The sequence below is a fragment of the Lontra canadensis genome, unplaced genomic scaffold, assembly GCF_010015895.1.
Source record: "Lontra canadensis isolate GAN:19392208 unplaced genomic scaffold, GSC_riverotter_1.0 scaffold98, whole genome shotgun sequence".
Taxonomy (NCBI): Eukaryota; Metazoa; Chordata; class Mammalia; order Carnivora; family Mustelidae; genus Lontra; species Lontra canadensis.
The window spans coordinates 5,238,316-5,264,660 of NW_022631092.1; the positions used below are offsets into that span (position 1 = coordinate 5,238,316).

Genomic DNA, 26,345 nt, shown 5'->3' on the forward strand with positions numbered 1-26,345 from the left:
GAGACAAATCATAAGAGACTCTTAATCTCACAAAACAAACTGAGGGTTGCTGGGGAGAGAGAGGTAGAGACAGGGTGGTGGGGTTAGGGACACTGGGGAAGGTATGCGCTTTGGTGAGTGCTGTGAAGTGTATAAACCTGGTGATTCACAGACCTGTACCCCTGGGGCTAATAATACATTATATGTAAATAAAAAAGAATTAAAAAAAAAAGAAAGAGCATATGCCAAAACCATGCAGCTAAGCCGTTCCCAGATTCCTGACCCTCAGAAACTATGAGCTAATGTTTGTTGCTCTAAGCTGCTAAGTTTGGGAGCAATTTGTTACACAGCAAGAGATAACTAATAAACTGGCAAAGGAGGAAAAGTAAGGGGTTGGGGGGGAAGGCTCTAGAAAAGCCAGACATTTGATTGGACTACTACCTAGGCAGGATCCCAGCCACAGTGAGGGCCAGGGCTGAATAATAAAGGCAGAAGTAGGGTTTGGGATTTTATCTCATTTCCTCTTCTTCAAGGAGAGTCTTGTTTTTTAAATAAATCTTCTTTAAAAGAGCTAAGAGCGGGAACAAAGATAACTTAAGGGATTATGTAGGGATGACTACAAAAAGAAATGAATAAGTGTGAAAACTCACAACACAATGGGAGCGCATCCACAGCTTCCTACTGGCACGTGTGGACCAAAGAGCCCTTCTCCACCATACAAACTGCTGCCTTTGGCCTCTTATCTTGTCCTCTACTCCTTTGTCTCACCCTCACCCTATTCCACCCTCCTTCCACCTTCCTGAGTCCACTTCTCACCTTCAACAACCTTTCTGATCAGGTTCCCTGGAACGAGTCCTCCATTTTAGAAAGTCAGGGACTTCCTGGAAGTTCACTAGACTATATGAGCAGAGCAACAACCTATAGCCAGTATTTTGGCCAAAAGGGAGCAGTGCTCGCATAGCTAAATGATCGTTACTCCTAGCATTTTCAAGTAAGTACCTTTCTAGTTATGGTTTCATTTGATGAAACTATTGATTTCATTGTTGCAGGGACAGCAACCCTTTGAGGTAGACAGGACAGGTATAAATATTTCTGATTCATAGGCGAGGAAACTTCCACTCAGAGTGGCTAAGGCAGCCAGCAAGCAGTGGAGACAGGCTAGGTTGGCATCCATGTCTTCACCCACTAGTCCTCTGGACCCTTTATTTCACCCTGCCATCTCTCACTACGTGGTGGTGTTCCAAGATGGCTGACCCAAATGCAGCTGCCCAGCATCATTTCAGCTTCTTACTTTGAGATGTTAAATATAACAGCATTTCCCCCTTTTATTCACAAGAAGTTGGCTAAGGCACAGTAATGTTGGTCACTGAATTTCTCTGTACCTCTGCCTCCTCAATTTGTACCACCCAAAGTTGAACTAGCTCTCCCTAAGGCCTTTTGGGCTTCAGTGTTCCATACCTCAAGCAAAATCTCTCAGAAAGCCGGGCTTCCTCACATGACACAAGGTGTCAAGTCCTCTCCATCTCTCAGTGATGAATCCTGGAAATCCCTGGGGAAGAATGGCCCAGGAGTAAGTCAGTCCATCCCACACAAAGGGGCCCTAGAGGTTGCCAGAAGTGAGCCAGCAGCCTCTGGTGGGATTACTGGGCTTTGGCTCCTAAGAATCTCAACAGAGGTCCTCGACCTCACTAGCTACAGCTCCTCTGCCAGGGGCTACAGAGGAAGGGAATCATTCCCCTCTTCCCTCCTCACCATCCCACTCAGTCCTACTGGCCAGTTATTCCTGCATGGAGCCAGCTGTCCAAGTCCTCCCTAGAGCTACCCTGAGTGGACTGCCCCTCATCAGCTCTCCTGGCAAAGCCTCTGAGAGAAGCACAAAAAGATGTCCGGCAACCAAAGCCAATTTCATAACAGGCCCAGACACCTCCACTACACTGTCAAGTCAAGAAAGGACAGGAGTGTTCCTTTTTCACTTTATTTAGGAGAGGAACAAAAGAGCAGACAGAAAGAGTCCCCCTCCTCACATTCACCAGACTGTGTTGCAGTCATGACACCCATCACACTTATCCTCCACCCTAAAGCCCCAAAAGAGATTCACCGACTCCTCCCAACCCTCTTCCCTCTTCACCTCCCAATTGTCCTGAGTTACTAGCTCACTCTCCACATCGAGATGGCAGGAGAATGGAAAGTGAAGATGGTGGTGGTGACAGCTAGCCTCCCCTGATGCCTCCTACCAAAGCCCCTTGAGCCCCCGAGGTCCCCAATGTCCTTCAACACTCTCAGCAAGAAGGAAACAAGAATCACACTGAACCAACACTACTCAAAGGAGAAACATCCCTGGGCTCCATGGGATTACAAAAACCCAGCACAGTCTGCCCTCTGCATTTGCTTCCAACCTCCAGCACAAAGGCACTACCATCTCTGCACTCCTCCTGCATCTTTGGTCACTCGGTCCAGCTCATAGATCATTTTCCACCAGCCAAATTCTCATTCAAGATTAATCTGCCTTTCCTTATAATCAAGCAAACATTTATCCAACAAATTCATGAATAAGATTGATCTCACTGTTTACTCAGAAAGCTAGAAGAGTTGATTTTACATGGGCTTTATTTTTTCCTCCGGATAAATTAGGGAGTTGAGATAGTACAAGAGAAAGCAAATCAATGGCTATTTCCAGGTATCAGCATCTGTCTTCAGATTTAATAGAAATGATGCTTTAAGACAAGTAGTTTATTCAGGATAATAACACCCATCGATGTTAGAGTACCACAGCAGGAGAGCTTTTGCTGGTAGTTTGTAAATGTGGACCAGAGCCTCATAACTGTTGGAAGACTCACAAAGCCCTTCTGGATAGGGGCAGTCAACTCTATTCCATAACCAGGAAAATGGAATGAGCATCTCTGATTTGGCTCTGGTTCACCTGAAGGATAGGAATGAGAGAACTAAGAATATGTCACCATAAACCTAACTTCCCTTCAGAGAGAGCTAAATATGTGGCACAGATGCCACTTTTCCATCCCATACTCACAGCAGACATCACCAATCAATTCAACATTCTCTTCCAAGCCTCACAGCTGAGACCTTTGGATCCTTCTTACCCCCGCCCTCCAAGCAACCTTTACCAAGCTGAGTTTTCATATAAAAGGAAAAGAGTGGCTTCCTCTGAGCCAGAAGCTGATAAGCTTAATAGGTTAAAAGCCTCCTGTAAGAATTAAGGATTCAAGCCTTAAGCAGTTCACCAGTCAAATATTTAACTTCTGTTTCCCTTTCTCAGAGTCAGAGCCCCATCCAAACAACTAGGACCACTAACCAGACCATGGCCATGTTTGGTGGTTGGATGAAGAGGCTGTATTCCTACAGCCACATACTTCTGTTTTCACAGAAAAGGATCTGAAAGATCCTTTCTAACGAGATTTAAAAAAAAAAAATAGTGGTTAATAGTTTTTAAAACTCCTCCAGCACTCCTACTATCAACCCACCCCTCCTTAAGTAATTCCTCTGTGTCTCATTGCCTGTGGCGAGAACTAAGCTCCTTAGCATTACAAGCCTCTTTGCTGTCTGGTCACAACTGCCTTTTTTAGATTCATCTTCTTTCATGACCACTGACCCAACTACCACTACACCCCATGCAACAGCCACACAGAAAAACACTTGCCAAGTTCCTCCCTCTCCCCACCCCACCCCACCCCCAAAACCTGCTCTTCTTACACTTCACACTTCTGCACACAAAGGTCTCTCTGTCCTATCCCTCAGTCCCACTCACAGCCAAACCTGTCAAGTAGATGGTCTACACTCCAGCTACATAAAGTGGGGTCCATGAACCAGGAGCCTGAGCATCACCTGGGAGCTTGTTAGAAACACCCACTCCTGACCTACAAACCTAAATCTGCATTTTAACAAGATCCCCAGGTGAGTCGTGTGCACAGTGAATTTTGAGATGCCCTGCCCTAAATCCACCCCTTCTCTTTCTGGGATCCCCACTCAGTCTTCATTCTCTCTAATCTGACTTCTCTCCTCGGCCTTCCACCAAAACAACTCTCACTGAATGAGGGAAACTGGTAATTCATATAAGAAAAAAAGAATCAATGAAATACCACTTCCACCTTTTGCCTACCTTTGGAATTTGTATTCATCCTTCAAGCCCAGCCCCCTTCTGTAAAGACCAAAGTGGACAAGGAAACCCAAGTGCCGAGAGGCTGGGGGCACTGCCGGACCACAGCCAGCGCATACTCTCAGCACCCACACTAGGCCACTTTGAATGACGTTAGGAAGGATGCCCATGATCTCGCATAGAAGGCCCTTGCAGCCACGGTCAGAGGCAGAGCTCCAAGGCTGGAAGAGGAATGGCGAGTCTAATGTTGCTTTGTGGCCAAGGCCCCATGCCGGCTGATCAAATCAGGTTCCCTTGTTCTGGTTCCTATCCACTGCCGTGTACACTGCCTAATCTCCCAACCCCTTCCCAAGCAGCCCCACCTCTCTCACGCTCCTTGCCTTGAGGTGGAAGTTCTTCTTTTCCTTTGGGGCACAAGGACTTCAGAGAGGAAAGAGTCACTGGTCTCCCCCTGTCCCCACGCCAAAGCAAAGCCACTGTGGTGATCCTGCAGCTTTCCCACCTCAGAGCCCGTAAGAATCACCAGGGAAGATGCAGGTCCTGACAGGGGTGGGAGTCCTGGGGCCACATGTGGGGACCCCCTGCCTCCTAGACTCTCCTCAAGGCTCCCACACATCAGCAAACCATGCCACGATGCTGGAATATGGGACCACAGGCAAGTCCACCAGCTACTCTGATCCTGAGTCCGCCTTGGTCGAATGAGGCTCCAGAACCTTTCCTGCCCACCTCATCCTTCAATTGTAAGGATCACGGCAATAGGGTATGTGCTACTGCTTTGCTAAACTGGAAAACAGCAAGGTTTTACCACTCTTCTGCTTTGTTTTGGCACCAACCAACAGCCTCTATTCTCATTCCCAGAAATTCTGCATTTCTCTCAACCTCCTAGCCTACTGTTGACATACTCTTAAGTGTTTCAGACAGTCCTGTGATTGTTGGATGCAAAAGACATCAATTCATACTGGCCGGTGTCCAGGCATAAGCTACATCTCCCAGATAGCAGTTCAAATTAGCCCCAGAACAAGCATTGCTTTCCACCATTTTCTATTTCACCATCTATTTAACTATCTTAAGAGGAGAACAGAGGAGCCCACACCAGAAGGGCACAGCTCATCCAAGGCAGGGTCACCATTACTGAGTGCCCCAGCACTTCCTTCCCTCCTTGGAAGCTCTGACTGCAACTCCTTACCACTCACCACCCTCCCTGTGCTGCTTCTTGCACACCTGTATCCAGAGACTCCACATCCATCCTTGAAGTCACAACTGTGCACATATCTTCAGACCCCCTCTCTCTTTAAGTCCAAGCCTTGCCCGCTCTGTGCCTATACCCCAGTCATGGTGCTGACCAGCCTCCTTTGAAATGACCACCACAAATCTTGGCAGTACCCCCATATCTCCCTGGGCAAACCACTCTCCCACACCTTTCCATTTTCTCCAGTCCCCCAGAGCTTGTATCACTTCCTCACACTCTCCTTATTTCATTGAAGAAATACATTTGTCATCAAAATAGAACGATCTCATCTTCTCCATGCACATCCCCCCAGCAGCCCCTTGCACCTGTGCCCCTCCTATTATCAGAAACAAACTCTCCCAGCTCCTACCCAAGGCTAATCCCCCAATTGTGCCTGGATCCCAAACTCTTACACCTCCTTGAGAACTCTGTTCCTGCTGTTCTTTCCTCTGGCATCCATTTCTCTCTCTAGTCAACAGTTCTGCTGGCATACAAACACGTTGTAAGAGCTCCCGTCTTTCAAAGAGATCTTTCCTGACTGAGCATCCCCTCTACCAAGGACCCAATTTCTGTTCCTCTTTTCAGCCTGACTCCTCGAAAGGGCCAGCACCCTCCATCCCCCTTCTGCACTCTCCTGTCCTCCTTCCACCTTCCCAGCTATCCCTTATCAATCTCCTTTGCTGGAATCCCCTCTTCTTTCTAACTCTAGACCCTTATTTTTATCTAGTTAAACTCACTTGCCCCCAAATATCATCTACACACTTATAATTCTCAAATTGATCTCTCCAGCACAGACCTGTGCCCTGAGTTCCACACTCACGTATCCACCTGCCATGGTGGCTGGGAACTCAAAGACTAAAAGTAAGAAAGAACCAAGATGGCGGAGGATCACTGTGGAAAAATCTCCATCTCAAGAGGGGTGGGGACCCTAAAGCCAGGAGGGGAGCCTGCAGTTGGGGCGAACTAGAGTATCTTCATGGAGCTGGGAGGTAGAACTCATAGTAAGCAGGGAAGCTGATGACACCAGCTTTCAGAACTCCCAGGATGCATGTGGGATCATGAATAAGTAAAGAGGTGATCACAGGTTCTAGAAATCGTGAGAACAGAGAGGAGAGATGAAGTGAGAAGAGGAAGAATGAGTAAATCCGGGGTAAAGGACATGGGGTAGGGAGGGAGACGGGAGACAAAGAAGGAAGCAGGAAGGAATGGGTAAGAGAATGAAAATAAGAACCCAGAAAAGAGATCTGGGTTCTTACATATTCAGGAGACACAACAAGAATTCTGGCTGAATTCTTAAAAAGATGTAGAAACTCAACTCTCTGAGTCTTCCCCAGAAGAGCATTCAGCACTATGACTGCGAACAGTTCCCATTTATCAATCTGCTTCCTGAGCGCTGGATGTTTTGAACACACGTCCTCCTCTAGTGCTTGAAATAACTTGTGACCCAGGTGTCACTGTCCCCATTTTACAGAAGCTGAAGCTCAGAGTAGGGCAGAATATATTCAAGATGTCCTAGCGAACAGTTGGCAGAAGCACAACGCACGGCTGCCTCGTATCCCAACATCCGTGCCAACAACTACCACACCACTGAGTCACAGGAGACAGACCATGGAGAGACCCTTCTCCTCTTACAAGGAGGCTGAGGGGCCAATGGGCGACCCTCGAGGGAGCACTGGGCCTTCTGAGCGTCTGGGGGCTTCTCCAGTCAGAGGGCTGCCCTCCTGTGCTAAGGTCCTGCTTTCCTCTCCACGGCCCCACCCCCTGTTCACACTCCAGGCTGGGGAGTGGGAGGGGAATCGGAGCAGTCAGCAGGGGGGATGAGGATCTGGGGAAACGTGTCATCCCAGCCCCCACAGCTAATCCAGGGTCCTGGATTAAAGGCACTCCTGAATTACCCCAGGGCAAAATCAGGTCAAGGCCACCTCCAAACCCAACCATCACAGAGTTAAAGGTGGGGAACTGGAAGAGCTTTAAGGCAAAGAAGCTAATTAGCTCCTTAAAACCAAAAGGGGAGGTACAGAGCCTGCATAGAGGGGATAGCTGGAGGAGGAGGTCCAAAGAGGAGAGCACTCAAGTTGGAGTCCAGAGCCTCAGGCCTCCGAGCTCCTCAAGCTCTGAAATCTTGGCAGCGACTCTGTCTGTTTCCTTCTCTGTTGGGTCTGCTCTGAGGCCTGGTCTCTGCACCCGGCAGCCTCGGACAGAGTGGCGGTTGGGGCCAAGGCAGCCTCCTGTGAATGGGCCCAGCCTGTGAGACGACGGAGCCTGATCTCTGCAAGTCCAGAGCTGGGTGACATCAAGGCTTCTCCGTAGGTGCGCCTCCCACAGGGGCCCCGGGCGCCACATAGCAGACGCCTGGTCTAACCAAGCCCAGTCAGTTCTCCATCTGCCTCTCCAAGCAGGGGAAGAGACAGATGGATCTGGGCGGGCGGGGATTCACAGGGGCTGGGCGACAGAGAGGACAGGGGAGGCCTCAGCTCCCACAGCGTAACCAGTAAGGGGGGGCAGAGTAGGGTACAAACTGCCATCTCTCTTTTCCAAACCCTGGAATAGTGCCTGGAACTTCCACCACTGAACTGACCCCGTGGCTTAAAAACTTGACTTCCAAAAAGCCACAGTTAAAATGCAAAGCTAGTCTGTCAGACCAGCTAACTCCCTCACGGGTTCCTGACTCAGTCTCCTCAGAGCCTCTGACCGTCAGCACCACAGCAAGCCCGGGACCACCCAGGGCCAAATCCTTCTCCAAATACCTGAAGACACAGAGCTCCCAAAGGTGACCAGCCCAGGGCCATGGGGCAAGGGGGCAGCAAGGCCCCTTGGAAGGTTGACCCGGGTCTCCTAGGTCTTTCTACGGCGTGGACTGGCTCCTGGGAGTGTAAGTCAGGTGGTCTGGAATCGTGGCGTCCTGCTCCTGGGGCCGCCCCTGCTCCTGTTCAGCCACCACAGCAAAAAAGAGCCCCTGGGGCCTCGCCAGCTGACTCCTCCCTGACCCTGCCTTCCAGAAGGATGAATGCACATCAAAACCCTGGGGCCCAAATATTCCCGGGTGCTGTCCATTCTTAACCTACCTCCCTTTTCCATGGCCTGGGTGCACCCCCAATGGGGATAACTCTAAAGGCTTTCACAGAAAAAGGAACCGCCTAAGAAACATTCCTCTGGACAAAAGGCAAGCAAACAGGGGGATGGAAGAAAAAGGTAGGTTTGTTCATTTGGTTAATGTCACATTCTCACCTAAATGGTATCGTGGAACTTGGAGTTCATCGGACTAATAAACCAGGTTGGATTTTGTTATTTACCAAGATGGAGAATGAGTTTCTTTGGAAGCAGATCAACCAGATGATGTCTGGAGCCTTAAAATGAGGTAATGAGAGGCAAAGAAGCCCCAGGAGAAGACAAGTATCATGTCTGGGATTGAGAGGAAGCTCTTTCTCCCCTCCGGACAGACGCGCAGACACCTAGCACGGTCCCACAGAGCTGCCTGGCAGAGGGGAGCCCGGCCAGGGCAGCTGGCTCTTTGCAATGCCCCAGTCAGCCCTTGCTGGGAAATGTAGGCTCATTAGCATATTGGCTAAACCCACAGTGCCAACCGGCCAGTGGGTAACAGGACTCCCAGCCAGGATGGATTCTCCCAGGAGCCAGCAAAACTCTCGTTCCTACAAAAAAAAAAAAAAAAAAAGTATACTTTCACATTGGAGGTTGGGGGAGAAGAAACAAGACTGAACAGAAGCCCAAGGTGCTCTTGGTTTAAGAAGTGGACGGGGGGGTGATGCAGAAGGGCCCCCTCCCCGGTCGATGGTTAGAAAGGAACAAAAGAGCACCGGCTTATGAAGTCAAAGAGACATGAGCATCTGCCAGGTTTCAGGCATGTCACTGCTTGTCATTCCTCCTCCTCTTTCCCTCAGCTGTAAAATGGGCCCAACATGCCAGGGTTGTTAGAGGAGGTGACAAGACTGGAGAACACATGATGGCGTTTGACTGGTCAGGGAGCCTGGTGTCCCTTCTCTCCTTTACAATACAAAACCCCATCTGGTCCAGAGGAAAAGCCCCAGGAGAAACCCTTTCCCAGTAAACCCTGGAACAAGACACAGGGACCTTCTAGGGGAGGAGGAGGGCTGTCCCAGTGACGGTGGGGTGACTCATTTGGCTAACTGTCCTTAATTTCCCCGTTCATAGTTTGGGAGCCCTGGAGTGCTCTTCCCCCAAATGAGGCATGCAGCAGAAATGAGCTGTGATTAGCACAGCTCAGAGCCCAGAGGATGGGGGCAGGGGAGAGCGAGCTGCAGAGTTTCCTGGAATTAATGGAGAGGGAGCAGGAAGGGCAACTTGCTGTCTCAGAAGATCTCTCTCTGCGCCAATCACCAGGCAGGGACTTCTTTTTTAAAGCCAACCTTCTCAACCTCTGTAGGGCAAAATCAACTCTGAGAGCTGCCTGTGATGGACCTAATGTGCCATTAGAGGCAGGCCTGGGGTGTTTTCTGCAGGGCACACGGTGAAATTGCAAGCCAGTATGTAGGTGACGTAGGCGGCAGCATGAAACAGACACAGAACATTGCACCCGCCGCAGTTAGCACTGGGCCGCACAGCGCCGGCCATACCGGATCTGCGGCAATGGTACAGTTGAAAGGCAGAGGAAGGAAACAGAATTCGACAGGGTTCGGTGAGACGGTGCCATATGAGGCCCGGATGCTGCGTAAATGTCCGCGTGGGCGGAGCGCAGACGGGGGGAAGGGCGTTGGGTGTCAGGGGTGGATCAAGAAGCTGGCATCGTATCGCTTTTCTCAGAAGGATGATGGGTATTCCTCTATCGGGAGTTTCAATTCGGTGCCGGCAGGTGACCCTCTCCATCCAGGGCTCTGCCACTTTGGGACATGCCCACAACAACACAAGTCCCACTGAACATTTCAGGCAAATGATAAGCAAAGGCAAATGCAGGAGAGATCTAGTGTCTAGCCCCGGCCCCGCCCCTGCTCTCCCCTCCCCTGCGATGCCGACTGGGTCACCTAACCCTGCTGAGTTTTGGCCCATGCACCTGCTAAGTGGGACAGTAACCTGGCCAGGCTGCTAGGAAACTAACCTGGAGAGCCTGGTGGAAATGCCAACCATTCTTGGCCACCCAGAGAAGATGGCCCTACTCTTTGGATTCACAGTGCATCTTCCCCATGCACGGCTACACCTCTTTCAGCCCTGGGAGCCAGTGAAGAACCCACCAATGAGAAGAAGCAGGGAGACATCAGCACGGGAGGTCGAAATGGGTGTGAGGACTCAGGAACCATAATCTTGGGACCTCTTGATTCCTCCATATGGAAAACGGCTAAGCGTAAGCAGGCAGCGGGGCCAGAACAAGCTTGTACCCTCCTCCCCCAAACCAGGGCAATGGCCAGAATCTGAGCCCCCTCTCCTTGATTTTCCTCAACTCCATTCAATGACTGGTTGGTCTAAAGGACACTTTTTCAAGTCATCTCACTCCAAAGTGATGAAAAAGACACTCATTGATTTGATCCCAAATTTCAGTCTCTTAGATACAAAGCTGTCTGGGGCCAACCAGCCTCTCAGGATAGCCCAAACTCCTCCTCAAATGTGTTACAAACCCGGAGATACTAGAAGACGGTTTCAGAATAATACTTGGTAGAAAGAGCCCACGGAATCATTTGATACTCAGCAAGATGAACGTTTCCTCCATTGGCCAAGCATCACACAGAAGAAAAGCTACACTGGGGTTCCATCATGGGTCATTTAGAAGGAATCCTGACCTCTTCTTTCCCCCCAAGGGGTACGATCCCACAGTCACAACAGGGTCAAAGACAGTCTGGTAGGGAAGAGTATATGAACCCAAACTTCTAGACGTGGAGCTTGGCTGTCCTCACATAGCCATCCCAAACATCCCATTCATCATTCCTGTTTCCAGCATTGTGGATCCAGCCTCACCATGACATGGCTGCTCTGTGCATTCCTCTGACTTCTCTCCACAGCCCAGGACCTTCCCCGACTCCACTCAGGCTCACCTCACTCTGCCTGCAACGCCACCATGCAGCTTACACCTCTGAGCTTTAGCTCAGGTACATCCCATGTTCAGTGGCCTGTCTTCTCTTTGCTCACCCCAACTGTACTCATGGTCCCGCTACTTCCACCTGCACCAGAACTCCCTTCACTCAACCCATGTGGCACTCACATTTTGTACCAACTTGGCACTTAATTATAAATGGTCTCATCTTGAATAATATGGTAATCACCTGTCTCCTCTCTCCATGAACAGAAAAGACTACTTAAACAGTGGAGAGGGTCAGAAGCAGAAAATCCTCGATTGGAAAGATCAGACATTACCTGCTGTGACAACTGCCATTGTCAACTCAATCTCCCCGAGCCTCAACTTCCATATCTGTGAAATAGGAATAGCAATCTGAACCTGAAAAGACTGATAGATGGCTTTAACAAGCTAACATCTATAAGAAGCCTATCAGGGATAGTACACAGAAAGTACCCCCGAGAAGTTTGTTTCAACTCCCCTTTGCTTCTCTTTCATACCCTGCAAAACTAAGCATGGGATTACGACATAGAAGACATTCAATAAGTGTTTGATTAATTGATCAGGAGAATAAAGCAAACCAATAACTGGAGGGTCATTATACAAAGTAACAGTATATGGCCAAAATGTATTGATCTGTTTCTCAATTACGGACAAAAAGGTTGATGTCTACAGAGGGAAAACAATCTATTTTAACTAAAGAACATCTCAGGATTGGAAACTGCCAGTCTCTTTGAACCCATCACTCAGCCAGGGAGAAATTTCAGCCTAAGCGTTCAAGCCAACAACTTGACACATCCTTCCTTCACCCCTTCTTACACAAGCTCTCCCCATTCCCAGCCTGTTTTATATTTCAGGTCCTCAGAAAGTTGACTTCATACACCAACAATTACAGTACAATCCCTCTTACATCTTCAAATCAAACATAGAGCAAAACGATAAAAGTTCTTTTCTAAGTTAATGTAGAAAGAAGCCTGACCACAGCCTTTCCCAACAGAGTTTTTGTTTCATACATATAAATATAAAATTATCTTTTAATAAGACCTTTCTTCCCCTACCTACAAAGTTGGGGAGAGGGGAGCAGACAACCATGAATATTGGTGAAGTTGTTCAACCAAAATCAAGTTGAGAATCATATCTGGGTCCTACGAGCAAGGATGAACTCTGTGCCCCGATGATGATGCTGGGCATGGGGGAGCCCAGTGAGATGAGAACTGGCTTGGAACTCAGAGCTCAGATGGAGTTGTCAGCAAAACTATTTTCTCCTGGGGCCTTTCGGCCTTACTGTCCTTTCCAGTTGCTTCTCGCTGTTCGTTTTTTACATATTTAACATTTCTCTGGAGGAAAACATCTCTTGCCACTGCATTCACTTTCCAGCTGGTGTCTCACATTACGCAAACAATGGAAGTCCCCATACAGCCTTGCGACATTGCTTCCGTATGAATAGGAACAAGCCTGGAAATGTAATTTTGGTTCATGATCACAATACGCATTCGTAAGACCAGTTCTCCCCATGCCTCCCCAGTCCTGGGTGGTGAGTCAGACACCAACCTTGCAGGTTCCCCAACTACAATTCAGAGCACTGCCAAACTTGGCGAGACCTGAGAGGCCATCTAGCCCACACCCCTAACTCCTACACACAAGTGTTTGGCTATCAGTGAGGTCAGATCAGCCTCAATAGTCACAAATTCTTGATGTCAAAGGAACCGTTTGTCAGCCCTTACTTCTCTTGCCCTCTCTAGAAACCAAAAAGATCAGCGTCTTTTTTCTCAGTGATGCACATAATGATAGTTATTAAGTGGCCCCAATCCTCTTCCCCAAGTTAACCCCAAATCCTTTCGCCTTTTCTTAAAGGGCTCTATTGTTCATCCCTTTAATTATTGCTAAGATTCTTTTCTGTACTTTTTGGTTTTCCCACTTATTTTCAGTGCATTCAAACACAGTGGTGTCAAATATTAAGGAGATGTGGAGAAGCACTTGCCAGCCCTTGCACATTGTACCCAGTATAACACAGCCTAGCATCACACTCATTTAAAACTAAACAGCACGCTGCTCCTTCAGCCAGTTCCGCTAGAACTTCCAGGTCCATCTGTGACGACGGTGTCTTGCCAGCTGATCCCTAACAGCACAGTCACTGTAATCACATCAGTCAAGCGTGTACTAAACCATTGGTGGCCACTGTTACCGCCTCGCACCAAAGTTGTTCCTATTCTGGTTGAAGGAAAGATCAGGTAACCAAGGGGTTGTGCTCCTTGAGCCATATTTATGCAGAATATAAAACATACTGTTTTCTTACTAGAATCTTTCTCCTTCTAGGCAATGCCTAAAAGCGAACATCTGGGTGACCTTGGGTATGATCACAGGGTGGAACTTGGAGCAAATGGAGCAGACATACAACACATGGATTGCAAACCTGAACCCTATTAAGAAAACTTGGAAGTAATTCAGGGAACTTAGCAATAAGCACCCCTAACACACACCCTGAAATCTGAAAAGCGACTCATTCTCTCAAAACAAGGGAGTATCCTCTCACACTGGCTGAAGAGCATCTCTTAGTTAAATTTGGGAAGGTCGCTGCTTCTTAGCATGACCGGCCCAGAGGCTGCCCATCAGGACCATCCCACACTCACTTGCAAGAAGGTTTGGATTCTGTAGTAAGTCTGGCATCAGGAATCTTCATTACCATCTAGGGAAGACACTTACTCATCAGTTCTTTTGGGCTGGGAGGTACTGAGTGGAAGGAGTGTTCTGATTCTGAATGTGACCACAAGCCTTGGAGCTCTTAGGTAGAAATGCACCTCAGCGACAACCTCAACACCCCTCATCACTAATGACTTCAGGGAGCCACAGCCATTGGGGGAGCGGAAAGAGGCCATTTATTTAGCTGCAACAACCCCACGCCACCCAAGCTGGGCTCTACTAAATATATCCTTTATCATTTACCTTGTACCCAAACCATGGACTTAGCTCCTAGGAGCCATTTGCCTGAATTCAGCTATTTTAAATTTGGCCCTTTTTCATACTTAAGTTGGTAGAGATGAATGATGTTAGTCATTACGCCTCCAAGAGTCACCATTATGTATGGCGAGCGCGTCAACTGGCTAGATTATTCACAGGTAGTTTTGGTAAGCACCGTACTATTGTTGTCTGGACTCAGCACCAAAACTAGAAAACTTAATGGCTTTCTAACATCTTGTGATGGAATTTTTTGGCTCAAAAACATTTTTGGGTATGGGCCTCAATATAGCTTGCATTACTGATCATGAAATGCACCTTTTGCCTTTCCCCTGGTGATGTGAAATTCTTCTCTGAGTCCTGATGCTTAGAAAAGGCCTTAAATGTCACCACTGCTACCCCCCAACTTAACAGTATAATACTGTCTATTTCTGAGTCAGGATCAGCAAACTATGGCCCATGGGCCAAATCTGACCAGCGAGATGCTTATTTCTGTAAATCAAGTTTTATAGGAAGACGGCCGTGCCCATTCTTTTATATATTGTCCGTGGCTGCTTTCATGCTACAACCCCAGACCTGAATCGGGGCAACAGACATCAGGACTGCAAAGCCTGAAATATTTACTATCTGGCCTTTTACAGGAAAAGTTTACAGAGTCCCTGTTATAAAGTGAAGGGAAAACAAACTGCTTATTCGGCATAGCCTTCTCCTCATCTGGACCAAAGGAAATAAAGCAAGAAAACGACCCTGACCCAAGTGACTGGTTTTTGTATATGCTACTTCGCATGAAATATCTTCTCCGTTGTAGTGTCTTCTGAAATAAGATACATATAAGATGTGAAATATTTAAGAAAAATTTAAGTAACAAAAATTCTGGGGTGACATATATATTTTTATACAAAATATAAATTAACCCCAGGGCACCTGGGTGGCTCCATTGGTTGGGCATCCAGCTCTTAGTTTCGGCTCAGCTCATGATCTCAGGGTCCTGTGGTCAAGCGTCAGCGTTGGGCTCTGCGCTGTGTGTGGAGTCTGCTTGTCCCTCACCCTCCCCCTCTGCTTGCCCCATGCTCTTTCTCTCTCTCTCTCAAATAAATAAAATCTTTAATATATATATTTATATATAAATAATATATATAATATAAATATGTATATTTCCCGGGAATTTTTTTTTTCAGTATTTTACATCTTCTGTGCATCTCATTTCAGAGAACGCTTTGTAAAATATATATTTATTTAGGGGAACCTGAGGGGCTCAGTCAGTTAAATATCTGACTCTTGATTTTGGCTTAAGGTCATGATCTCAGGGTCATAAGATCAAGTCCCGTGTGGGCTAGGCACTGGCCACGGAGCCTGCTTATGATTCTCTTTCCCTCTCCCTTTGCCTCTCCCCACCCTCTCGCTCTCTAATTAAAAAAAAAAAAAAAATATATATATATATATATATATATATACACACACACACACACACACATACACACACATATTTATATTTTTATATATATACTTTTGGTATGTATATAAATATATATACTTTATATACTTTTTATATATATACTTTTCTAATATACTTTAAAAATATATATTTCTTTTAATCAAAGTTAGTTCTAAATTTGCTCTTTTGGGGACACAATAAAACTTGAACTGAGTTCTGGTCACATAGAGTAATTTGGAAATCTTAGAAAAGAAGGGTATAAGGAATGTGATCTAACAGATGACCGGTCAGCTATAAGAATAAAGTAAAATAAAGATAAGGAATAAAAATCATATCTTTGGAGTGCCTAGGTGGCTCAGTCAGTTTAAGCATCTACCTTCGGCTCAGGTTATGATCCCAGGGTACTGGGATCAAACCCTGCATTGAGCTCCTTGCTCAGCGGGATTCTGCTTCTTCCTCTGCCCCTTCCCCCACCCCAAGTTTGCATGTTCTTTCATGTGCAAGATTTCTCTCTCTCTGAAATAAATAAAATCTTTAAATATATACATTTAATCTTTAAATAAATATGAAAATAAGTATATATTTATATATGTATATATATATCTTTAAACTGTATAGTCCCACCCAGGGTTTTAAAGAGAAACCCTTTCATTTACAAGCAGAGGGAGGGGGACTGGATAGGGTAATATCTTCTATTAGAATTTCATTCTGAATCCCTAATGTGCTCAATAATGATCTAGCTCCATCCAGAGACCAACCCAGGGGCCCATTCCCAGCACATAACAATTCTAAGTCAGGTTACCATTAGACACATCCATTGGTGAAGCGAAGGAGTTTGGTCAAGGCATTCCATCCTCAACTTCAACCTTACCTAGACTGGAGCCCTTGGGGAAGGCTGTCCCAAAGTCAGCAAAGGCTGTCTGATACACACTCATATTTTTGTCCACACAAAACTGATTTTCAGTGTTTTCAATTTACTTCCAACATTTTGGGGAGATCTCACCAAAATTTCTGAATTTTTGGTCCCTCTCAAAAAACCTGGGACCTGAGAACTCTAAGCCCCCATGCCTGCTGGTAGTATCCCTTGAACTGGTAGCAGCTGTCCCATTCAAAGCATGGGTGCTGTCTGCTTCCATATACTCCCTCCCACTGCCTAGGGTCTCCACATGTCCTAAGGTTGAGTGTCAAGGGCTGCCCCCTGTCCCCGGCACTGCTAATTTTCTCATGCCTGGCCTGCTTCACTCACTGAAGATACCTGCTCTGTAGGCATTTGAATTTGACCCCAGAACTAACCTTTGATAGGAGCTAATATATTTCCAAATGAGTGAGGAAAGTGATTTTTCTCTTTCTCATTCTTTCTCATTCTCATTTCTCTTTCTCATTCTCATTCTTTTCTCATTCTTTCTCATTCTATACACTCACGTGTATACTTTCTACCTCTCTCTTGATCAGTGACCCTCTACAGAAATAAACCGCATGCACACTTTGCCAACAACTCACTATCATTTGAAAAAGGCCCTCCCTACCCTCATGGGCCACCATTAAAGACAAATGATTCTACTGGGTCCCCTCTAATCCTTGTTATTTGCACTGGTACTACAGCTGCGTGCTAGACATCTTATCCCTAAAAGCAGCCCAAAGACAATACCTACAAAGAGAGCCTATGTCACGGGGTAAGATCTACTTTACACAGAGAAAATGTTTGCTCATCAGAATCAAGGTCCCCTTTTCTAGGTCACAAATTAGAAGGAAGTCTTCAAGTGCAATTTCTCTCCTAAGAAGATATTTAATCCCATTGGTGACCTCTGAATTGTATCTAGTGTCTCAAATTTAAGTCACTATAGGAAGTGGGTGATAACGTAATAAATGTGAAAAACCTATTTACACTGAGTATCTATCAACAGATGAGTGGATAAATAAAATGTGGTGTATGCATACCATGGAATGTCACTCAGCCTTAAGGAAGGACATCCTGACACCTACCATAATAGAGATAACCCTGAAGACATTATGTTAAGAAAAATAAGGCTGTCACTAAAGGACGAATACTGTATGATTCCATTTATATGAGATACCTAGAGCAGCCTTATTCACAGAGACAGAAAGTAGAATAGGGGTAGCCAGGGGCTCAAGAGAGGAGAGAATGAGGAGTTCTATTTAACAGGCACAGAGTTCCCATTGGAGAAGATGAAAAAGTTCTGGAGATGGACAGAGGTGATGGTTGTCCAACAGTGTGAATGCACTTAATGCCACTGAACATTAAAATGGGTGTAAATATTATATAATGCGTATTATATGACAATAAAAAGAAAACAAAAGCCTAAGGAAAGTATATGGGTGGGGGGAGCTTTTAACTGCTAGGGAAACTTATATGCCCATAATAAATGTCACAATGTGACAATGCTCAGAGGGCAAGACATGGCCTGAAAGGCTGTCTGGTTCCACCTGACCTAGAGCGCCCAACCGAGAAAAGTATTCACTTCCACACACAAGAAGAGACCTGTCATAGGGTCTGGTTGACAGCGGTACCGATTGGCAACATGGGGACCCTATACCAAGAGCACTTCTCAGGCAATGGAAACATTAACCTCCCAGATTTTTCCAAGCACACACTAAATCTTGCATTCTTATGCCAAACTATTCTTGGCCCAGATATATCAGCAACATTCAACAGCTATATCAAGTCTGGACACGTAAAGAGGTTCTCCACGGAGAGAGTGACAATGGCTGTGGTGACGATGGGTAGATGACAGTAACTCTGGACTCAGAGATCAGGTACTGGCACAAGCTCTGGGCACCATTCACTTCCCAAGCCAAACACCTGTCAGCTGAGCCAGCGGCAACCACCATTCTTCACTCTACTTCTGAATAAAACAATAAGGTTCAACACACCTTGGGCGTGCAAGTGGGCAGAATCCTTTCAAGATGGTATGAAAGTCGAACTCAAGTAGGATGAGGTCAGTAAAGCAAAATTTACAGAGATGCTATAGGAGCATTGGAAACAGGCTTTTATTTAACAGAAACTTACACAAATTTGATACAAACCCTACATTATGCAAAGCTTTATCACAATTCTACACATTATAACTTGAGGGAGTTGGTTGGAGAGTGGGTTATTATTATAATTATTAGCATTTTGAAAAGGGACCTTTTCTATCATAAAATGTCACTGAAAAGGGCTTCAGAAGTATACAAAGACGCTCTCTGTGAGCTCCCCCCGGGACTGGCCTTGAATGAGAAAGCTGAAGGGGCTAGCAGGATGTCTGTGCCATCCAATCTCCCCTCTCAAAGGCAAGAGAGATTCGCAAGCTCAGACCCATTTCAGTAACACTGAAACTCAAGGACTTGCTGATGAGGGTATATCCGGCATTAGGCTGTACGTTCATGATGATGACTCTGTTTGCAAGTGAGACAAGGTCAAGAACATGGGCACACAGAAGACCTGGAGTAGAACGGTGTGGCCCAGCCAGTCAGCCCAGCTCCTCCTCTAGGCCACAGACACAGAGCTGAATTACATTTCATAGCCATCACGTTTACTGTCACCCACATGGCCACAAGGGAACACGTTAGAACACGCACCTTTCTCCTTCACCCCCAAGAGCAACTGAGCTTGAGGCTTCTGTCACTCAGGTTGGCCTTCCTTGCCCCTGGGGACACTCTAGAACATTAGGCCACCCAAAGCCAGATCAGCAGAAGGCTCCCTCTGCCAGTCTCCTCTGGAAGCTGTTGGGCGACCAAATGAATATCACCTCAGCTGATGCATATTTTGTCGTCTTTTTTTCTCTCTCTCTCTCTCTTCACTGCATTATTTTAAAACAAAGTTCTCTGTGTTTGAAAATGTGGCACTCGCAGAGATACGGTTAATCACTAGATGGAATTCCTTTCTGAACTAGGCCTCATCAGACATGACGACCAGAAGGAGAGCTGGTTCTTGACATCCAGATAAATGGGGATTGCTTACGGGGAGGGGGTGGGGAGAGGGTTTTTTTGGGGGGGCAGGAGTGGAGAGACTCCTGATAGCCTTTGTGGCTAATTTATTTCTGTCATGTCTTAACACATAACCATATAACATCACCAACACTTTCAACAGAATTTTGAAGAAGGGAAAAAAAAAAAAAACAATCACTCCTCACTTACCAACTCGCAGAAATAAAAATACCTAAAGCACATACATGAATGGCTTTTTTAAAAGCCTGAGAGAGCAGAGTTGATCTTTATTTTCTTATTAAAAATGTGGGGTATTTTTCCTTAGAGTTAATAGGCAGTCTTTATTTTACATTAAGTACTCTTTTGATTTCGTGTCTTCACAAAATTGCTTTTAACTTTCGAAGTAGAAGGTACTTTAAACAAAAATACGGTGCCACGTCAGCACTTTTTCTTTTAAATATTGAAATAAATAAAATAGTTAACTCTTTTTTTTTCATCAGTTTGTTCATGTTCAGTTATTTCTATCGTAGAGCAATTCCAGTCTGACCTGGGTACTTTCTCACAGACACTCAAAGAAAATGTAATGAAGAATTTAAAAAAAGGAAAAAAAATCTTCTTATTGCACAAACTTAGGCCATTCCCAAGACTTCTCTGAGCTGAGCTGAGTCGCACTAGAGGCTTTTCCACAATCCAGGCTCCTGTGTTGGCTGAAACACACGCTCAGGAGGGGGCCAGGCAAGGGAAGAGGAAGAGGAGGAGGAGGAGGCGTAAATCAACGTGGCTTCTTGTCACCTTCTTCGGAAATGGCTTGCTTGGAGGATGCGGGAGTCCCCAGGTCAGAGAGTTGACTGCAGAGGGAAAGGCAATGAAAGATAAAACAAAACAACAGTACAGGACAACTATCTAAAAAAGGAAAGACTCAAATTAAGGGGGTGATGGCAATGAAATGAGTTGAAAAGAAAAAATAAAAGAAGGAAGGTTGAGAACGTTACTACCTACGGCCATGCGCATGAGCCCACAGCTCTGTGCAAGGAGAGCCAGGCTGGCATTTCCTGTGCCGCGAGCACCAGGAGCACGAGATCAGCCAGTGATGGGGCAGGTCATCTGCGCCCGGGGCAACCAGAGGACATGAGAAACAGCGAGGACATGGCGGGATGTTCAGTCCCTAGGTGGTGGAGTGGGTAAAACTGGGAGCTGGCAAAATCTATTGTTCTTTCTCTTTTGCTTGGTTTGCTGAATCTTTCTGCTATTAAAAGACCCCAGAAGGACCATTCCAGTGCAATCGGTCTGCCTGTCACCTAAGTAGAAATGTGTAGTTCTAGGGTGTAGGACCAGTGGTGGTGACAAAAGCCCCAATGGATACCCCCATTGGGCCCTCAGCCTTCATGCACATACCCTCAACCCCAACCCCAAATGATTCCAGGCTGTCAGAATCACTCAGGAAGGGACCCAAGCCCAAAGATTCATTGGAGTTCTCAACTAGTCCAGTGATCCCAATTGTCGGCCTTGGAACCTGGTGGCAGTTCAGTCCTGATGGGTCTATTAGCCTGGATGAGTACCCACGAGGAGTGGATTTTACTTCTAACTGAAATGAAATCTGCTAAGTTATTTCAGTCTTTGGAATGGAGTATTCCACACAAAGGAATACAACAAAGTACTATCACATTTCACCCCAGAAGCAGAGAGCAGAGGTGGGCACCCCTAAACAGGTCATGTAAGGCTGGGGGAGGGGGAGGAAAGAGAGGCCCAATTTGAAAATGGCCAAGGCAACAAGGACCAAAGTTCAAAACCAAATGAGCCGCTCAGTTGAACACCACCCGCCCTCTGCCATCCTCCATCTTTCTTTCTAATACCCAAGTCATTGCTCAGTGCTCAGGGGTACAGGACTGTTACAGATGCTTCCAAGAATGAGACTCTGTCTACTTAATGGTTTCAGAAGGAGGCTGAGAAGAGCCTCACCTCTACCCACCACCAAGCTCTCCCCCTCCATCTGCTCCTATTTCCTTCCCCTGAATCCCATCCCATGCCCTCCCATGGTCTCACCTCTCAAGTCTGCTTTCCCAGTGCCCTCTCCCAGACTCTAGTCCTCTGCCCTAGTGCTCATCCTTTCGCTGTCCCTCCTGACTCTAGCTCCTGCACTCCACTGATAAAACTAGTTGGCGTTCAGACCTCCCACAGGTGCCTGCCAAGTGTTCCCTTACTGGGCACCCAAATTTTCACTCCCTTGCAGAAGTCTTTCTGTGCCTCTCTCAGTGCCTGCAACCCCTCCAGTCAGATACCATCTACCACTCTTTTAGTGAGTCTGTCTCATACCATACCCTCATGCCCTTTCAATTTCCTCAAATTTCCATCCTTGACCCCTCAACACACACACACACACACACACACACACACACACACACACACATTCTTATTTGCCCCCACTGAAGCCACCTAGAAAATAGTTGGTTGGTTCTCAACCTTGTCCTCCTAACATCCATTTCCTCTGGCTGGGCAAAACGCAGGCCATCAGAAATGTCTCACTGCCTCTCAGTCTTCTGCTTTCAATCCCCTTCAAGGAAGCTACCTTTCCATCTCTACATACATCTTCAACATTCCCCTTACCCCTGTCCTCACACCCTCATTCTCCCTCCTGACCTCCCACCCCCCATCACTACCTCACTGGCTCCTGGAGAACCAGTCCCCCTCTGACTTGACCAATAGATACTGTGTCCGGATATGTTCTCTCCAACCTGTCTGTCCACAGTATTTATTGAACATCCACCATGTATGGAATGAGACACTAAACCCTTTCACTAATTAGCTCAGAAACATTGCTCAGTTCTCAGTTTATTTCAACAAATAATTATGGCACAGTGGTGTTAGGCACTGTCCAAGGACATGAATGACATCATCTTTGCCCTCAAGGAACACACCATCTGTTTGATGAGAAAGACTACAGTCATGTTGTAATAAGCACTCTAAGAAAATTTCCCTGGCTACTGTGATCCCCAGTAAAAAAAAAAATTACATATCACCCCATGATGCTCTCACACATTTTTCAACTACTTGTGACTATCTGCTCTGCCCACCTGGATTGCCACAACTCCAGAGGACACCAAATCCATTGGTCCCATGTTTAACTTCCGCCTGTTCTTCACAGGCTGAACAGTCATACACAGTCCACTGTTATTCAGCCGCTAGTCGCCAAATAAACAAAGGATATATGAATGAAAATATTATTGTGCAAAGTATATAAATATACTAGCCTGAACCTGAGCTGAAAGGACAAATGTCTGAGTCACCAATCATGGGATAAATCAATCGTGTGCCCCGTGACACAAGGCCCAGGAAGGATGCAACACCATTTCTACAGTACTCTTATCCAAATTCATAACACGACTGTAGCCCTTAGGAAACAGTACACAATCCCAAAAAGAAGGGCTTCCTAGGAATTAACTAACTTCACGGTATGAAAGACAAAGACAGACTCTGGAACTAACTACTCCAGATTAAAGGACTTTAAGAGGACATGACAACTAAATACAACATGTGATCCTACACGAATCCTGGACCAGAAAAAGGACATTATTAGTGAGACTCTTGACACAATTTGAATAAGGTCTATAGATGGGGAAGTATTGCATCAATATTAATTTCCTCATCGTGATCCGTTTATTGAGATAATTTGAAGAATCTAAGAGTACATAAGAATTCTTTGTGTTATTTGCGTGAGTTTCTTGTAAATCTGAAATTATTTCAAAATTAACAATTTTTAGGCCTTCGTCATTGGTTGAAGGCCAGTATGGAAATACTTTGGAAACCTAACTGACAATGCTTTTTAGCTAATAATTCAGTTCTGACAGTGTTCTTCCATCATTCTCGGTATTCTGTAAATCAATCAAGCAGAATGGTTTTTCCTGTACTGTTATTTTGAGAAAATGGCCAGAAATCACTTTTATTGAGCTAAACAGTATCATAAAATTCAATTCTTCAGTGTTAGGAGCACTTGGGCTTGTGAAGTGTTCACTCCCTCCCATTCACCCCACCCACCCTCACCCCTGCCCCGATGTCACCACCAAAACACTGCCAGTTTAAGAAGCTCAACCTCAGTTCCTTGGGAAAGTTCACAAGAACTTCAACGTTGCTCTGTCTCAGCGGGACTCTAATGTGATTCTGCTCTGTCTTGTTTTATTTTTACAGCATCAAATACCTCCTCTCAATCCGAGGAGGTCTTGAATGAAAGACCGCAAAAGCTTTACTGATTTTACTCAATAAATCTCAAAAGTGCAATCTACAGGAGAAGTCAGTACAGACTGAGAAAAGATGATCAGAAGATCCGAACACCGCTTACCGAGGCTGGAACTTCAGTTACCTAATGTGGTCAGTCTGTCTCCTCATCAGTAACAAGGGAAAGAATGACATCTATCCTATCCCACGTGGTGGTTTTAAGAATCATCATGAGAAAATCTTGGTTATATATTATGATAGGGTAAGAAACATCCACATGCTAAGGATAGAGAAAATGAGGCAGAGGTTCATGGCAACAAATTCACACAGGGACTGGGTCCGGAACCCAGAACTTTTTATTTCTACTCTAGGTTTCTACTCGTTGGGATCAAAAATGCCTCACTCCAAGAATTTACAACACAATTAACTTCACTTCCAAACGCTAAACAAAATCTCCTGCAGAAAAATTCCTACTACATGAAGCTGCTCAAACTTTAAGTACAAGTTTAAGATCATATTCATCAGATGTAACAGGAGGCATTTTGGGATAATATTAATTAATTTTATTCCACCATGAAGTGACTACCTCCAAACAGCTTTTAGTTCTCTCCCTGAGTAATGATCTTGTGTTCCCTCAAGTGCTATCTAACGGCAATATCAGGCCACAGCCCATTAGGTGCGTAGAGAGATGCAAAGTAAGCAGGAAGGTTTAAAGGGGTACAATGGATGTGAACATCATATTTTTATTAAATCCTTCTCTCTAAAATACCAGTAGCAAATTGCATTACTGACTTTAAAGTACCTTTAAAAAATTAAAAGTGTATTTCTCACTCCCAGGGTTATAGGATAGAGGACCTGATCTCAATACAGTCTCAGTAACAGAAATAAAGGATTAGATTGTTCTAGGTGAGAAAAAAACATCAGAGAGACAACAGTCATTGCTTTTACATCAACAGTTCTCCCCAGGGGATTGGAAGGTTGTAACAAATTTAGAAAGTTCTGTATCTTTGGTTTTCCTATCTTTGGGCTAAGACTCGGAAACTCTGGTGACGTGTCTGAAGCACTTTAAGTGGTGTTTTCCTGAGCTGAGGACCAAGGATGCTAGTCAGATCTTTTTTATCTTGATGATCGTAATTTCTTTTATATTGAATTTGAGTAGTGACACTTATTTACAAGAGCAACAACAAAATGATAGATGTGTTGACCGCTGGCACATCTCTTACAACTCCTGAGGTCACAAAAAAAAAAAAAAAAGTTTTGTTCCTAATAGACGTCAGTCATGGGGGAATCTCTAGAATTGATAGTTTAGAAAGAAGACGAGTTCTCTGCAATATTCTGCACAGAATTTTAATTGGAATTGTCTTTTGGGGGATCTGTTTACTCTTCCATTTTAAAATTGTCTTTAATAAGGTTATCTTTCAAAGCTAGATTCATTACAACACCCCTTTCTTTGACTGGACCTGAGAAAAAGCAAGGCCTATCTACCTACCTACCTTTCTATATCTTCCCCTTTTTGACCAAGTTGTAGTTGGAAAAGGAGCATTAGTTGAAAGAAGTGCAGCCAAAACCATAACCAAAGGAGACATTCTGATTCCAGAAAAAATCAAGAAAAAGTATTGTCAACAACTGTACTAGCTGGTTGGCTCAGGCTCTAAAGAAAGGGGTGGAAAGATTCAACCAGTCAGCATGAAAGTTGGAAATAAAGTTCTTCCCCGCAAGGTACAGAGGCACGAAAGTAGTTCTAGATGACAAGGATTAGTTTTTATTTAGAGACAATGTGTGACATTGTTGGGAAGTATGTAGACTGGAAAAAAAAAATCACTATTGAAAAGGCATCACAGGAAGCTGCCATTCCACGGAATTCTGAACGCTCTCACCATGTAAAGAATTTCCATGTCTCTCTTTTATAATAAACTAATGATATCCAAACTTTAAAAAATTATAAATAAAAAATTAAAAAGTAGATATGGATGTATTTCCTATATTCCTATATTCCATATATAGGACCATGAAAGTGGTACCACAGAACAATAATAAAGGAATACAGGTCCTGGAGTCACGCTGCCAGGGATCAAAACCAGGCGCCTTATTAACTGGGAGGCCTTAGGACATCCCTGAACCTTAGTATTAAGCCTCAGATTCCATATCTGTAAACTGGGCTAATACAAGCACCTACCTCCTGGGGTAATCAGGAGGCTCAAGGAACTGTCCTAGGGAAAGCACTCAGAACAATGCCTGGTAGGTACATGAACGTCGGTGGTTGTTATAGAGAGAAAGGGGGGCAAAGGTATAACATCAACTGTGCAGGCGTTCGGAAACCCACGACAGCCAGCTGCCTCCTCCTGTGCCTCCTCTGAGTTTCCTTCCTTCACCTTAAGACATTTGTTTTCAAAGCCATGTTCGCTCCACTCCCTCAAACTTCACTCAACCTCTCTGGATTGATCTTTCTCAGCTGAAAAGTGGAAAATTTGAACTTGATCAT

General features: G+C 45.5%; 1 protein-coding gene across 3 annotated transcripts in view; it reads right to left on the bottom strand.

The window, feature by feature from the left end:
- The window catches only part of DPF3 (double PHD fingers 3), a 257,321-nt gene that overhangs the window by 25,560 nt on the left and 205,416 nt on the right, over positions 1–26,345 (bottom strand). The window contains exon 9 of one of the 3 annotated variants that reach the window (XM_032837282.1): positions 20,140–20,502. The exons of the other annotated variants lie outside the window; for them this stretch is intronic. Coding sequence (XP_032693173.1) covers positions 20,375–20,502 — 128 coding nt within the window. The 3' untranslated portion in view covers positions 20,140–20,374. Of the gene's footprint in view, positions 1–20,139; positions 20,503–26,345 lie in introns of those variants that run through there. 3 annotated transcript variants of the gene reach the window in all.